This window comes from Poecile atricapillus, chromosome 21 (genome assembly GCF_030490865.1).
Source record: "Poecile atricapillus isolate bPoeAtr1 chromosome 21, bPoeAtr1.hap1, whole genome shotgun sequence".
NCBI classification, from domain to species: domain Eukaryota; kingdom Metazoa; phylum Chordata; class Aves; order Passeriformes; family Paridae; genus Poecile; species Poecile atricapillus.
The window spans coordinates 5,293,565-5,305,054 of record NC_081269.1 but is presented as its reverse complement, the minus strand read 5'-3'; the positions used below and the strand labels follow the sequence as shown (position 1 = coordinate 5,305,054).

Sequence of the window (11,490 nt, the reverse complement as noted above, 5' to 3'; positions counted from 1 at the left end):
GCTTGTCCGTATGCCCTGCCTCCACGCTTCCTGCCTGGATGCTGTGGCTGCCACAGGGGCTTTGCATCCAGAGAGGAAGCAATGCCTTCCTCCACCTTTGGTATCCCCCCCAGACCCGTGTGACCCCCTTATTTCAGGGATTTGGGATTGCACTACACGCTCATCACTGTGGGGTTTGCTGTCTGCTTGGCTCCTGGCTCTCTGGCCTTTTCCAAGTCTGGAATTTGCTGCTGGTCCAGGAAGATCTTTCCAGCACCTCACCAGGATCCTGGGCTGAGCCACGCTCCACACTTGGGAGGGGTTGGTGGCAGTGCCCTGTTCCCCGCTCCTCTCTACACGATCCCAGACAGGATCCCCACCCATCAGGAAGGGACACAGGCAGCACTCCCTGCTCCAGCTCTTCCCAGGCAGCATCTGCTTTTGTCCCAGGGCTGCAAAAACATCTATTGTCCCACTCTAAGGAGCTTTGCAGGCATTTGAGGAGCCTTCAGGGAAGGCTAAGACCCAAAGGAAGGGAGAAGGAGTTGATGCTGGTGTGAGATCATGGGAAAGGCAAGGGGTTAAGAGGATGAGAGAGCTTGGGTGGTGCAATCCAGAGAACTTCCAGAGAAAATTACATGCCTGGGGAGCTGGAATTTAACCCTCTAGCAGGGGAGATAAAGCTGGGGCTCAGCCCTGTTGGCAGCATGTGGCCAAGAGCTGTGTCCCCAGTGCCAGGACAATGACATGAACTGAGGGGAGCAGTGAGGAACAGCTCAAACCCCTGGATCCCAACCCAGCTCTACGTGTTCCCCTCCCACGGGCTCAGCCCTGGCATTTCCCCTGGATGCTTCCCCTGGTGCCATCCTTTCCTCCAGAGACAAAGCTGAGGCTGCTTGAGCAGATATAAATTTATTTCACAGCCAGGACCCACGCAGGGCTCAGGGGGCACTCAGAGCTCATGCTGGCTCAGCCTCAGTTCTACTTTTCAGCCTCTTCTTTCTGTTCCTCTCCTTCCTCCTCCTCTTCCCACTGGTGGTGGGGACTGGGGAGGGAGTGGCTGGCAGTGGCTCCCTGCCCAATCTCTCCCGTGCCGGGGTATCACTCAGGATGGTGTTGGATGCTTCCCCCAAGGACGGCAGCAGGGCCCAGGGATCAGCGGGGGCAGCAGCTGCAGGATGGCTCCATGCCCCCTTTTCAGAAGAGCCTTTCTTTTTCAGACCTTTCCCCTTACCTTTCTTTCTCTTCCTCTCTTTCTTGACTGCTTTGGGGGCTGTCCCAGTGTGATGATCCACTGGGAGGGCTCCTCCCCCTGTGCTGCCCCACGGGGGGCTCAGGGGGACTCCCCTGGGCCTGGCTGCCCGATCAATGAGCTCCCCCCCAAATTCATACAGCACCGGCTCTCGGGGCACCGCCACGGCCACCGTGTTGTACGTCTTGCACCTGCCAAAATTGAGGAGCACCACAGGGTGGGACAAGCCCTGGCAGGGGGATGGTCCCCAGGGCAGGGGAGCACTCACCAGACATAGAGATAGGGCTCCACACACTCCTCCCTGTAGGTGAACTCGAAGCACGGCACCTGGATGACGTTGAAGAAGGCCTGGCCCACCACCCGTGAAGCTGTGTCGTTCACCCGCCGCAGGCACTCCTTCAACCTGCCCAGGGCACAGCCGGCCTCAGGGGGCTGCCACGGCCTGGGGGGATGCCAGGGTGCCCTAGGGCAGGTTTGGGGAGGCTCACCTGTGGTCACAGTCGCAGTGGCTGATGGTGTGCCAGCGCAGGTTGCGGTACCCGTAGCGGGAGGTGAAGGGGTGGATGACGTGCTGGCAGTGGTCGTGGTCCCGGCAGCACCGGTCCGTGTCCTGGTGCTCCCCTGCAGGGAAACGTGGGGTACAGGCAGGGCTGGGGGGCCCACATGCAGGAGCTAGGGTTGAGCAAGGCTAGGGCTAGGATCAGGATTAGAGTGGGCTGACACATGCCTGGAATCATACTGGGATAGGTAAGGATGGATGGGGAGAGGCTCAACTCCATCCGCACTTGTGTGGGAACAAGGCTGGCACTGGGATGGGGACTGGGCTGGACCACACTGGGGTGAGACTAGGCTGGGGTCCTGGAGCAGGACCACAAGAGGGTTTAGGCTGGGATCAGGACAGCAACAGGGAGTGGGCCAGTATTGGGCTGGGGACTGGAATGGCAGCAGGATGGACCACAGAGGAGGCTGGGGACAGAGGGTGGATCAAGAGTGGACCAGCACCAGAAAGGATTGTGACAGGGACTAGACAGAGATGAACTGGGACAGGACTGGTGCTTGGCTGGGGACTGAAGTGGGACAGACAGGGATTGAGCGTGGGAACAGGGGCTGGACCAGACCAGACCAGACTGGACTGGATTAGGATTGGTGGGGGCTGAGCCAGCACTGGACTGGGCTGGGATGGAGCAGCACTGGGTTGGGGATGGGATGGGATGGGATGGGATGGGATGGGATGGGATGGGATGGGATGGGATGGGATGGGGAGAAGGAATTTGAGATACGGGATTGGAAGGGATGGAAGGGAGTAGGATGGGATGAGAAGGGGTGGGACGAGATGGGATGGGAAGATACATGTAGCAGCATCCCTGCCGCTCTTACCCAGCTGCTCGTAGCTGTCCGCGTTGCTCCCCGCACCACACCACAGCGTCCCGGGGTAGGTGAGCCCGCGGCGGGCGCGGGGCCGTCCCGGCGGGGCCGCTCCGGGAGCAGGTGGCAGCAGGAGCAGCAGCAAAAGGAGAAGGAGGAGGAGGAGGCGGCAGAGCAGCCCCGGGGCGCACATGGCACCGCTCCGCTCGCCGCCGTGGAGCCGCCTTATAGAGGGGCGCAGCCCGCCCACTCGGGGCGGCCCGGCACGGCTTGGCACGGCCCGGCACCGTGCGGAGGGTCCCGCAGAGCCGGGGTGGTGCTGCTGCCGCTGCCGCAGCCGGGGCACGTCCCGAGCCGGCAGCCCGCGGGGAAGGGGTCACCCCTCCCGGTGGGACCGGCCCCGTTGCTGTGGCAGCCGGTGGGGTGATGTGCCGGGGCCGGTAACGAGCCGGCCACAAACCCCCGCCCCGTGACGCGCCGGCCCCGCACAGCCCCCGGCCCCGGAGCGGCCCCCGACGGGAGAACGATGCTCCCTGCGTCCCATCCCATGGATGCTCTGTGCAGCCCCGGATCCCAGCCCACAGATGCTTCCTGCGTCCCCGTGTCCTTTCCCGTGGATGCTCCTCACATCTGCACATCCCATCCCATGAATGCCTGCTCCATCCCCATATCCCATCCCATGGACGTTCCCTGTGGCACTGCATCCCATCCTGCAGAAGTGCCTTTTACAGGGCAGCCCAGAGCCCTGTGCCCAGCTGGGCTGGCAGCCCACAGCAGCATTCCCAGAGCGCTGCCAGGGCTGTCCCCTGTGCCCAGCTCCTGTCCTTGGAGCCCATTGACAGTCAGGACACAGTCCTGGCTCACTGTGGGAGCCAGAGCTCAGCAGGGCAGGACAATGCCTGGGCACCCCAATGTGGATGTGCATGGACTCCAAAAACCCCTGCCCTGCCCAAGGCCACCCAAAGCTGCAGGACATCCCCTGAGCATCACCCTGTGAGCATCACCCTGGCTCACTGACCCTTGCACCACAGAGTGCCACCCCACTGTGCCACCCGTGCCATGCCCTGGCACTGCTGGCACAGGCAGCTGGCACTGGGGACACCCACGTGGGGTGCAAACACCACAGCACTGCCTGCCTGGGACAGCAGAGCCAGTGGGGGACATCACTGGCCCATGGGAAGGGTTCCTGCCTGGCACTGTCCCAGTGTCCAGCTGGCCAAGGGTGCTGGCCCAGTGCCACAGGGGCTGCCCCTGCCCAGCTGTCGCTGTCTGTGACGTTCTGTGACGGTCCTGCTCGGCTCAGCCCTGCCACCAGCACCCAGGTATGGAGCTGGAACGGGAACCCTGGGCCCTGGGGTGACACATGTGGGTGTGGGTGGGGGGCACCAGGCCACGGGGAGCCCAGTGGAGGCTGGAGGTGGGAAGTCTGACCCCCCCTTCATGCTCAGTGCTTGCAGTGCCTGCAGTCCCCACGCATGGACCTGTGCCACGTCCCCGCCACCCGGGAGAAGGGCTGGTACCTGGCACTGATGGCCCCCAACATCAAGGGTCCCAACTATGCCTGGCTGGACCCCTCCCGGCTCTACTGCCACCCGCAAGTACCCAGTGCCTGGGGGGGATGGCACCCACAGGGGTGCCAGGGTGGGCTACATCTCCACAGGGCTGCTGGGGCACCCAGCTGTGGGTGTCCATGGTGGGCTGCAGGCACCCAGCACCTCCACTCTTCCCCCAGGGCTTGCAGGACTGCGTGGCTGACCTGCTGCAGCCTTTCAAGGGAGATTCCATCGACATGGTGGCCGGCATCGACGCCATGGGCTTCATCCTGGGTGAGCGGGACATGGGACACAGGTGAGTGTGGGGTCTCTGTCCCTTGGTCCTGGGGGTCCTGACAGTGCTGTCCCCACCTGCAGGTGCTGCAGCCGCTGCCACACTGCAGAAAGGCTTCCTGGCCATCCGCAAAGCCGGGCACCTCTGTGTGCAGACAGAGGCACAGCCCTACACAGACTACTCGGGCCGGGAGAAGGTGATGGAGGTCCGCACCGATGCCATCTTGCCGGGTGAGCCCACAGGGTGCTCCCCTTTTGGGAGGGCTGCCAGTGTGAGCACAGGGCACTCATCCACAGCCTCACCCCCTCCAGGTCTGCGCATCCTTCTCGTGGACCAGTGGGTTGAAACTGGGGGCACCATGAGAGCGGCCATCGAGCTGGTGGAGCGGCTGGGCGGGGTCGTGGCAGGTAGGAGAGGACACCCCAGGGTGCACCCATGAGACCACCATTCCCATAGGCTGTGGTGGCCAGTGCTGAGCCCCACTGTGTGACCCCACAGGTGTGGCTGCCATCTGCATGGAGAACAGCGAGGGAGGGAAGTGGATCCAGGAGCGCTACAAGTGCTCCCACTGTGTCCCCCCCAGCCTGCAGCCCCACTTTGACCAGCACAAGTTTGGCTGGGCCTGATGTGGGACTGGCACCTCGTGTGTCCCCTGCAGCCCCCCGAGGGACACAGGGCTGCTGGCCCTGCAGGATAGGGATGCTCCTTGGTGGAAGAAGGAACCCGTCCTCAGCGGCAGCCATCCATCCTCCCGCTTGCCTATGAGCCTGGGGACTGCACCCAGGGAGACACACAAGCAGCCCCAGCCCCATGCCTTTCTTACAAAGCATAAAAAAGGTTTAATTAAGACAAAAGGGAGCCTGAGGGCATCTTCCCCCTGCAGCAGTACCTGGGTTTGCATAGCTACAGGAGCCACACACGTGCTCCTGCCTGCCCTGGACAGGGGTCCCAGGCAGACGAGGGGCCAGAGGAGGCTGGGGATGGCAGGGACGTCTCCTCGGGGCCGGCCGGGGTCGCCCCTCTTTGGTGTGAGCATGGAGGGGACTGAGGCTGTCCCCTCACTGGCAGCACTTGGGTTTCTTGCGGGGCATTGACAGGTACAGGTCGCTCTCCTTGCTGCTGATCCCTGAGGGACAAAAGGAAGAGGGTTGGTGGGTGGGTGGGGGGACAAGGGGGACACCCATGGAGGGCTGGTCAGGGCTACTCACGCACGGTGTCGCCGATCCTGCGGGTGTTGCTGCCGCGCTCCAGCTCGGCCACCACGCTGCTCTCAAAGGTCAGGGCTGCCACTCGGAAGAAGAAATCCCGCACGTTCTCCCCTGCCCCATGGGAAGAGACCCCCTGAGTGTCCCCTGACCTCGCTGATGCTGGGATCTGCATCCCCCCACCCAGCTGGGACTCACCAGTGAGTGAGGAGACAGCCCAGTACTCTGCCTGCATCTCCTGAGCCACCTTGAGAGCATCCTTCTCTATCAGGCTGTACTGTGCTGGCGTCTGCCAACCGAGCCGGGCATGGGTGGGTGACAGGGACAGCCAGGGCACAGTTTGTTCACAGGGAGAGGGACACACTCACGCTCAGATCCTTCTTGGAGCCCACCAAGAAGAGGATCACGTTGGATGGGTCGTTCTCCTTCAGGGCATCAGCCAGCCACTGCCTGTGGGAGCCACTGTCACCAGCTGCTGGCCGAGCACTGCTCTCGTGTTCACACACCACAGCAGCCCCACAGCCCCTCTCTCTTCAGCCCTCAAGGCCCCCACACTCATCCCTGGTGCCACCCCTGGGCCATGTGTCACCTACCGTGTATGCTCCAGGGACCCCACATCGTTGACATCGAAGACAATCACGATGGCTGGGGGAGGAAGGAGGGGTGAGATGGGACAGTGACAGTGGGCAGTTGGGATGCAGTGGGGATGGGGACAGGGACAGTGGGCAGTTGGGATGCAGTGGGGATGGGGACAGGGACAGTGGGCAGTTGGGATGCAGTGGGGATGGGGACAGGGACAGTGGGGATGCAGTGGGGATGGGGACAGGGACAGTGGGCAGTTGGGAAGCAGTGGGGAGCTCACCCTGTGCTCCCCGGTAGTAGGTGGAGGCGATGCACTTGAAACGCTCCTGGCCGGCCGTGTCCCACCTGGTGGGGGGGTGTGGGCGGTAAGGAGGGGTTGCAGGGGTGTGTGGGGTGTGTGGGGAGGGGGCTGGCACCTACTCACAGCTGTAAGCTGAAGGGCACCCCCAGCACCTCAAACCGCTCCATCTCAAAATCCACCCCAATGGTCGCCTTGTAGTTCTTATCAAAAGTGTCCTTGCAAAACCTGTGGGGGAGTGAGGGGGGGGTATCAACATCCCCTGAACTCCCATCCCAACCCCTTGAGGGCTCAGTGCCCCCCGCCCTGGGGGTGCCCAGCAGCAGAGTCTGGCTGGAGCCAGGCTCAGCCCAAGGTGCTGCTGCCCTTTGGGGGATAGGGGTCACTCCCCCCACTCGCCATCCCCCTCCAAGCCTCCCCGGGGGTCCCGTTACCGGTTGATCAGGCAGGTCTTCCCCACCGAGAGGTCACCCACCACGATGATCTTGGAGATCTTGAACCTGCAGTGAGGGGGACACACAGCTCAGCAGGGTAGGGGGCACCCCCGGGCTGAGCCCGGGAACGGAGGGGCTCGTGGGGTGGGCGGCATCACCCCACGGCCCCTCGTGTCCGCATTGCCCCGCATCCCGGCGCTGCTGCATCCCATGCCGGTACCCCCGTGTCCGCCCCGCGCTCCCCCCGTGTCCCCCCCGCGCCGCATTCCAGGGCCGTGACGCAGGGCTCGGCATCGCGCAGCGCCCGCAGCCACGCGGCGCCCACGCTGCGGACCCCCACCCGCGGCTCCCGGGACCCCTGTCACCCCCCCATCCCAACATGGGGACCCCAAAGCACGCCGGACTGACCCCACCGTGCCCGTCCGCTGCTCCTGGCAGGCGCTGGCCACCGTGGGGTGGAAGGCGGGGCGGGTGTGCAGGGCGGCCTCCTTCCGAAAACACTGTGGGGGGGACAAAGAGGAACGAGCGGGGTGACCATGAGGCTCGGCGAGGTCACCCCCGCGCTGCTGTGGCCCCCTGCTCACCCGGGGCAGGTCGGCGATGACCCTGTCCCTGCGGACCGGAGCCAGCACGTTCATGGTCCGTGGGTGGCTGGGTGAGCAGGGATGGGATGAGGGTCCCCGCGAGGTCTGGGGACAGAGAGAGCAAGGAGTGGCGATGTCCCCACGTCACAGTTGTCCCCACGAGCAGCATTCTGGAACATGGTTGTCCCCGTGTCCCCAGGTGGGGCTGTCCTCTTATCCCAACAATCTCCACTATCCCAGGATATGGTTGCCTCTGTGTCCCGATTCCCCGCGTCACTAAGGATGGCTGCCACCTCGAGCCCCCCGACTGTAGCTGTCCTCACACCCTGGGGCACAGCTGTCGCCGTGTCCCAGCCATCCCCACATTCCGAGAGTGCCACCCCGGTGTATCACTGTCTCCCTGTCCTCAGGTATGCCTGTCCCACAGCCCGGGACACAGCTGTCCCCACGGCCATCCCGTGTCCCCGCTGTCCACGTGCCCCGCACTGTATCTGTCCCCAGCTCCCACCCATCCCCATCCCCATCTCCGTGTGCCACCGCTCCCCCCGCGTCCCCCCTCGTCCCGTGTCCGCCGTGCACAGACCCCGCTGCCCCCTCGCCTCAACCCACTCCAAGATCAAGCTCTCCCCGCCTCCTCCCTGTCCCCACGGTGAGGGAATGAAGTAGGGTGTCCCCGTTACCGCGAACCTCGCAGCGCCGATAGCGGTGCTCGGTGCTTCACGCCCAGTCCCGGAGTAACCGGCGTCCTGGCCCCACCCACGCCCTTGTTCGGGGGTGTGGGAGGGGCCAGGAGGCCGGTTACTCCGGGACTGGGCTATTGTGCTGCCATCACCTCGACGGGACCCCGGTAATCCCCCTCCACCCTGGGGCTCGCCCCTGTCCCGGACCGCCACGACGGCGGGAAGGGACGGCAGAGTGCCAGACTACAACTCCCATGACGCTTTACGGCGCGCGGGACGCTGCTGCGCGTGCGCAGACGAGTCCGATGATTGAGTACTACCACTACCGGCATGCTTCGAAGATGTCTCGAGAGTTGAGGGGGCGGGCTAACGGGGATTCTGTTTTGCTCCCGCGAGATTTGGGGGTAATAAGCCCGTGCGCCGAGGCGTGGGAAACCCCTTTCGGCTTCTGCCTGGCCAAGATGGCGCCCAAAGCGAAGAAGGAGGGTGAGGGCTCGGGGTGCTGGGTCCGTATTGGGGGCGTGGGACGGCGTGTGGGACCCCGCGGGGTGCTGGTGTATGTGGGGTGGGGGGCGGGCTGAGCGAAGCGGGGAATTACGCTGGGTTCCAGCGCTTTGTTGAGCGCGGACACGTGGAGGTGGCGGGCCGGGCCGGCCGGGTTGTCTGAGGGGGGTGGGGGATGTTCCTATCTCGATGCTGGGAATCGTGCGTGGCGAGGGAATAAGTGCGTTTTCCCGCATGGAGGCGGGAGACTTTTACTTCGGTTGGACGTTTTGGGGTTCCTCTTGGTTGGATGAGGGAGCGTGGGCCGCTGGGTGAGGTCCTGCTCATTGACCAGGGGAAGCCGTGCCCGGCTGGGGAGGGAGCACATCCTGACCTTCCAGATCCTTGTGGAGATCTTTGTAGTGCTGACTGAGCTCTCCTCACAGCTGTGCCTCCGAAGACAGAGGCAAAGGCAAAGGCGTTGAAGGCCAAGAAGGCCGTCCTGAAGGGGGTCCACAGCCACAAGAAGAAGAAGATCCGCACGTCGCCCACTTTTCGCAGGCCCAAGACGCTGCGGCTGCGGAGGCAGCCCAAATACCCCCGGAAGAGCGCCCCACGGAGAAACAAGTGCGTTTGTTTCCCCTGCTGGGGGGTTTGGGGGGGTGGGAGCAGCCTCGTGAATGGGCTGGTGTGGGGACCTGGTGGTTTGGGATGCAGGTGATGATTTTAAGCGACCAAAGCCTGAGAGTTTGTGATTGTAACCTTAGGTGACTGATGCACCCCAAAGAAAGCCCCTGAAGTTCAGGGGACCACCTGTCAGCCCTCTGTTAATCACAGGACCTCTCTTTCAGGCTGGACCATTATGCCATTATCAAGTTTCCTCTGACCACAGAATCAGCGATGAAGAAGATTGAGGATAACAACACTCTAGTGTTCATCGTGGATGTCAAGGCAAACAAGCACCAGATCAAACAGGCCGTCAAGAAGCTGTACGATATCGATGTGGCCAAGGTCAACACGTTGATTAGGTGAGAAGGGGGAGGAGAATAAGTCCCTGGTGGGTGTGAGGTGTTTCATTTTTGGCAGAAAGTGGGAATATGTGTGAGATTCAGCAGATGTGCGATAAAGCTCCATAGCTAAGTGCAGCTTTTGACTGAGCACATCTTGGTGGAAGTGGGAAATGTTGGCAGACCAGAAGCTTGGTTTCCTCAGGGTGCTCTTGGCTTCTTCAGGGGGCTCTTTGCCTCTTAGCAAGGAGCATTTTTGACACCCAGGGAGTCCTGTGCAAGTGATGTAAACTTAAAGTCCACTGAGTAATGTGATGTTACCAAAGGAACCACTGATGCACAGGGGAGTTGCAGGGATGTGGAGCAGGGGGGAGGATTTGCCTCTGTTCTGATGCCTCCTGTTCCTCTCTAGGCCTGATGGAGAGAAGAAGGCTTATGTACGACTGGCTCCAGATTATGATGCACTGGATGTGGCCAACAAGGTGAGATGTCTTTGAAACTTGGAAGCTTTTCTTGCAGTCTGTTTCGGGTCTCCTCCATTGATTGTTCTTCCTGAGTTTCTTCGTGAGGTACTTGTGCTTCAGGTGCGGTGGCGCTTTCGTGGCCTTGTAGGCAGACAGGATCTGAGTGTTGAGGAGCCGTGTTCTCAGTCAGTTCAGTCCTCAAGGTGGTTGAGGTAGGCAGGAGGCAGAGGTGGTACAAAGTGGAGTAGGGGAATGTACAGCACAAGGATCACTGTGGAATAAATCTGCAAAGTGGATGTGTAAAGCTCTTGGGCAGGTCTGGGAGGAAGAAGCCTTGGGGGACAGGAGTCCTGGGGAGATGCAGCCATGGCAGTGATGTCTGTGGTGGAGGCTCTGCCTTTCTGCCACCATAACATCTGTTTTAACATCCTTTGCTTCTTTCTAGATTGGAATCATCTAAACTGCATCTGCCGAGGACTGTACAGACTAATAAACATTTTGACACCACTGAGGGCTCTTGTGTTTTGTGACAGCACAGCCCGTGTGAAAAAGAGCACCCAGCAAACTTCTGGGCCTTCATTTCATTAAAGGGGCTCCTCCTTTGCTTTCTGGCAGTGGGTGGGCAGGGCTCACTGCTCCATGAGAGGGTCATGCAGGAGCAGTGGTGCCCTACTCAGAGAGTGTCTGGAATCCTGTCATCATGAGGTGACACCTAATTCTCAAATATCTCTACATTTACCCCCAGACCTCTCATGTCTTGCATTTTCTTGTATGGCATAATTAGGATGTGTTTGTGATCAGTGTTTTGTCCTGCATTGCTTCCTTGTGGAGCCAGACCACGGGTGGCCACAACAAAAACATGACAATGGTTCTGATGTGACATAAGTGACCTGTCACACCATTTCCCAGTGGATCAGCTCTCTGCTTATGCTGCAGGTTGACTTGGAACCCTCCTGCTAATCCAGCAGCAGAGGCTTTGTGGGTTTTTCTGGCACAATCTCTGCTCCACATGCTTGCAACGTGTGAGTTTCCCTATTGCTGTTCTTCGCAGGGTTCACTGTCCTCAGGGCTGTTTCCAAATGCTGCTGTTGCTGCCTCTGCAATGTTTGGCTTTAAGTCTGTAGATGAAACCAGCTTTTAGAGTGTTTGGAGTTAGGAGAACATGGAGCACTGGGTGAGCTGAGAATGGGAGAATTATGGAAAAGTCTTCAGGGTACTTGAGCTTAAGTACATTACTTAGACTTGGTTGAGAAAGATGAGGAAAGCCATGACCAAATACTGATCGGGGTAATTGGGCTCTTGAATGGTGGGACACCGAGTTCCTTCAGAC

At 61.2% G+C, this 11,490-nt stretch overlaps 4 protein-coding genes and 2 non-coding genes across 13 annotated transcripts; 4 read left to right on the top strand and 2 right to left on the bottom strand.

Moving 5' to 3' along the window:
- Nucleotides 1-872: 872 nt before the first annotated feature.
- PROCA1 (protein interacting with cyclin A1) lies at nucleotides 873-3,601 on the bottom strand. The gene is made up of 4 exons (XM_058854448.1): nucleotides 2,609-3,601; nucleotides 1,720-1,852; nucleotides 1,500-1,634; nucleotides 873-1,422 (listed from the first exon to the last, which is right to left on the bottom strand). Exons 1-4 carry the CDS (start codon nucleotides 2,787-2,789, stop codon nucleotides 939-941), a joined length of 933 nt encoding a protein of 310 aa, XP_058710431.1. The 5' UTR covers nucleotides 2,790-3,601; the 3' UTR covers nucleotides 873-938.
- Nucleotides 3,602-3,791: 190 nt separating this feature from the next.
- On the top strand, nucleotides 3,792-5,435 carry LOC131587033 (adenine phosphoribosyltransferase-like). Its single transcript, XM_058854459.1, has 6 exons — nucleotides 3,792-3,918; nucleotides 4,045-4,194; nucleotides 4,329-4,422; nucleotides 4,507-4,653; nucleotides 4,735-4,830; nucleotides 4,922-5,435. Exons 2-6 carry the CDS (start codon nucleotides 4,072-4,074, stop codon nucleotides 5,047-5,049), a joined length of 588 nt encoding a protein of 195 aa, XP_058710442.1. The 5' UTR covers nucleotides 3,792-3,918; nucleotides 4,045-4,071; the 3' UTR covers nucleotides 5,050-5,435.
- On the bottom strand, nucleotides 5,408-8,435 carry RAB34 (RAB34, member RAS oncogene family). Of its 8 annotated transcripts, none has more exons than XM_058854453.1 (11): nucleotides 8,214-8,372; nucleotides 7,527-7,631; nucleotides 7,351-7,442; nucleotides 6,943-7,008; nucleotides 6,635-6,736; nucleotides 6,491-6,555; nucleotides 6,222-6,273; nucleotides 5,997-6,078; nucleotides 5,827-5,917; nucleotides 5,632-5,742; nucleotides 5,408-5,549 (listed from the first exon to the last, which is right to left on the bottom strand). In XM_058854453.1, exons 2-11 carry the CDS (start codon nucleotides 7,578-7,580, stop codon nucleotides 5,482-5,484), a joined length of 783 nt encoding a protein of 260 aa, XP_058710436.1. In that variant the 5' UTR covers nucleotides 7,581-7,631; nucleotides 8,214-8,372; the 3' UTR covers nucleotides 5,408-5,481. The 8 variants fall into 8 exon arrangements, with proteins under 8 accessions (XP_058710436.1, XP_058710437.1, XP_058710438.1 ...); XM_058854454.1 differs by having other exon boundaries at nucleotides 8,207-8,285; XM_058854455.1 differs by lacking the exon at nucleotides 8,214-8,372 and adding an exon at nucleotides 8,136-8,190.
- Nucleotides 8,436-8,535: 100 nt separating this feature from the next.
- On the top strand, nucleotides 8,536-10,667 carry RPL23A (ribosomal protein L23a). The gene is made up of 5 exons (XM_058854457.1): nucleotides 8,536-8,692; nucleotides 9,136-9,316; nucleotides 9,541-9,717; nucleotides 10,109-10,178; nucleotides 10,606-10,667. The coding sequence occupies exons 1-5, from the start codon at nucleotides 8,548-8,550 to the stop codon at nucleotides 10,618-10,620; spliced, it is 588 nt and encodes a 195-aa protein (XP_058710440.1). The 5' UTR covers nucleotides 8,536-8,547; the 3' UTR covers nucleotides 10,621-10,667.
- Nucleotides 9,400-9,470, top strand: LOC131587200 (small nucleolar RNA Z17). The gene has a single exon (XR_009279312.1). It is a non-coding gene; the product is annotated as a small nucleolar RNA Z17 (small nucleolar RNA).
- LOC131587212 (small nucleolar RNA SNORD42) lies at nucleotides 9,972-10,037 on the top strand. The gene has a single exon (XR_009279324.1). It is a non-coding gene; the product is annotated as a small nucleolar RNA SNORD42 (small nucleolar RNA).
- Nucleotides 10,668-11,490: the final 823 nt, after the last annotated feature.

Coding starts and splice junctions, on each gene's coding strand:
- PROCA1 (XM_058854448.1), bottom strand. CDS start 2,789: ATGTGCGCCCCGGGGCTGCTCTGCCGCCTCCTCCTCCTCCTTCTCCTT. Junction 1,853..2,608: donor GGACAGCTACGAGCAGCTGG/GTAAGAGCGGCA, acceptor GTTTCCCTGCAG/GGGAGCACCAGGACACGGAC. Junction 1,635..1,719: donor CACTGCGACTGTGACCACAG/GTGAGCCTCCCC, acceptor TGCCCTGGGCAG/GTTGAAGGAGTGCCTGCGGC.
- LOC131587033 (XM_058854459.1), top strand. CDS start 4,072: ATGGACCTGTGCCACGTCCCCGCCACCCGGGAGAAGGGCTGGTACCTG. Junction 4,423..4,506: donor CGCCATGGGCTTCATCCTGG/GTGAGCGGGACA, acceptor CCCCACCTGCAG/GTGCTGCAGCCGCTGCCACA. Junction 4,831..4,921: donor GCTGGGCGGGGTCGTGGCAG/GTAGGAGAGGAC, acceptor GTGACCCCACAG/GTGTGGCTGCCATCTGCATG.
- RAB34 (XM_058854456.1), bottom strand. CDS start 7,580: ATGAACGTGCTGGCTCCGGTCCGCAGGGACAGGGTCATCGCCGACCTG. Junction 6,556..6,634: donor GTGCCCTTCAGCTTACAGCT/GTGAGTAGGTGC, acceptor CCCCCCCACCAG/GTGGGACACGGCCGGCCAGG. Junction 5,918..5,996: donor GCTCCAAGAAGGATCTGAGC/GTGAGTGTGTCC, acceptor CTCGGTTGGCAG/ACGCCAGCACAGTACAGCCT.
- RPL23A (XM_058854457.1), top strand. CDS start 8,548: ATGTCTCGAGAGTTGAGGGGGCGGGCTAACGGGGATTCTGTTTTGCTC. Junction 9,317..9,540: donor AGCGCCCCACGGAGAAACAA/GTGCGTTTGTTT, acceptor CCTCTCTTTCAG/GCTGGACCATTATGCCATTA. Junction 9,718..10,108: donor AAGGTCAACACGTTGATTAG/GTGAGAAGGGGG, acceptor GTTCCTCTCTAG/GCCTGATGGAGAGAAGAAGG.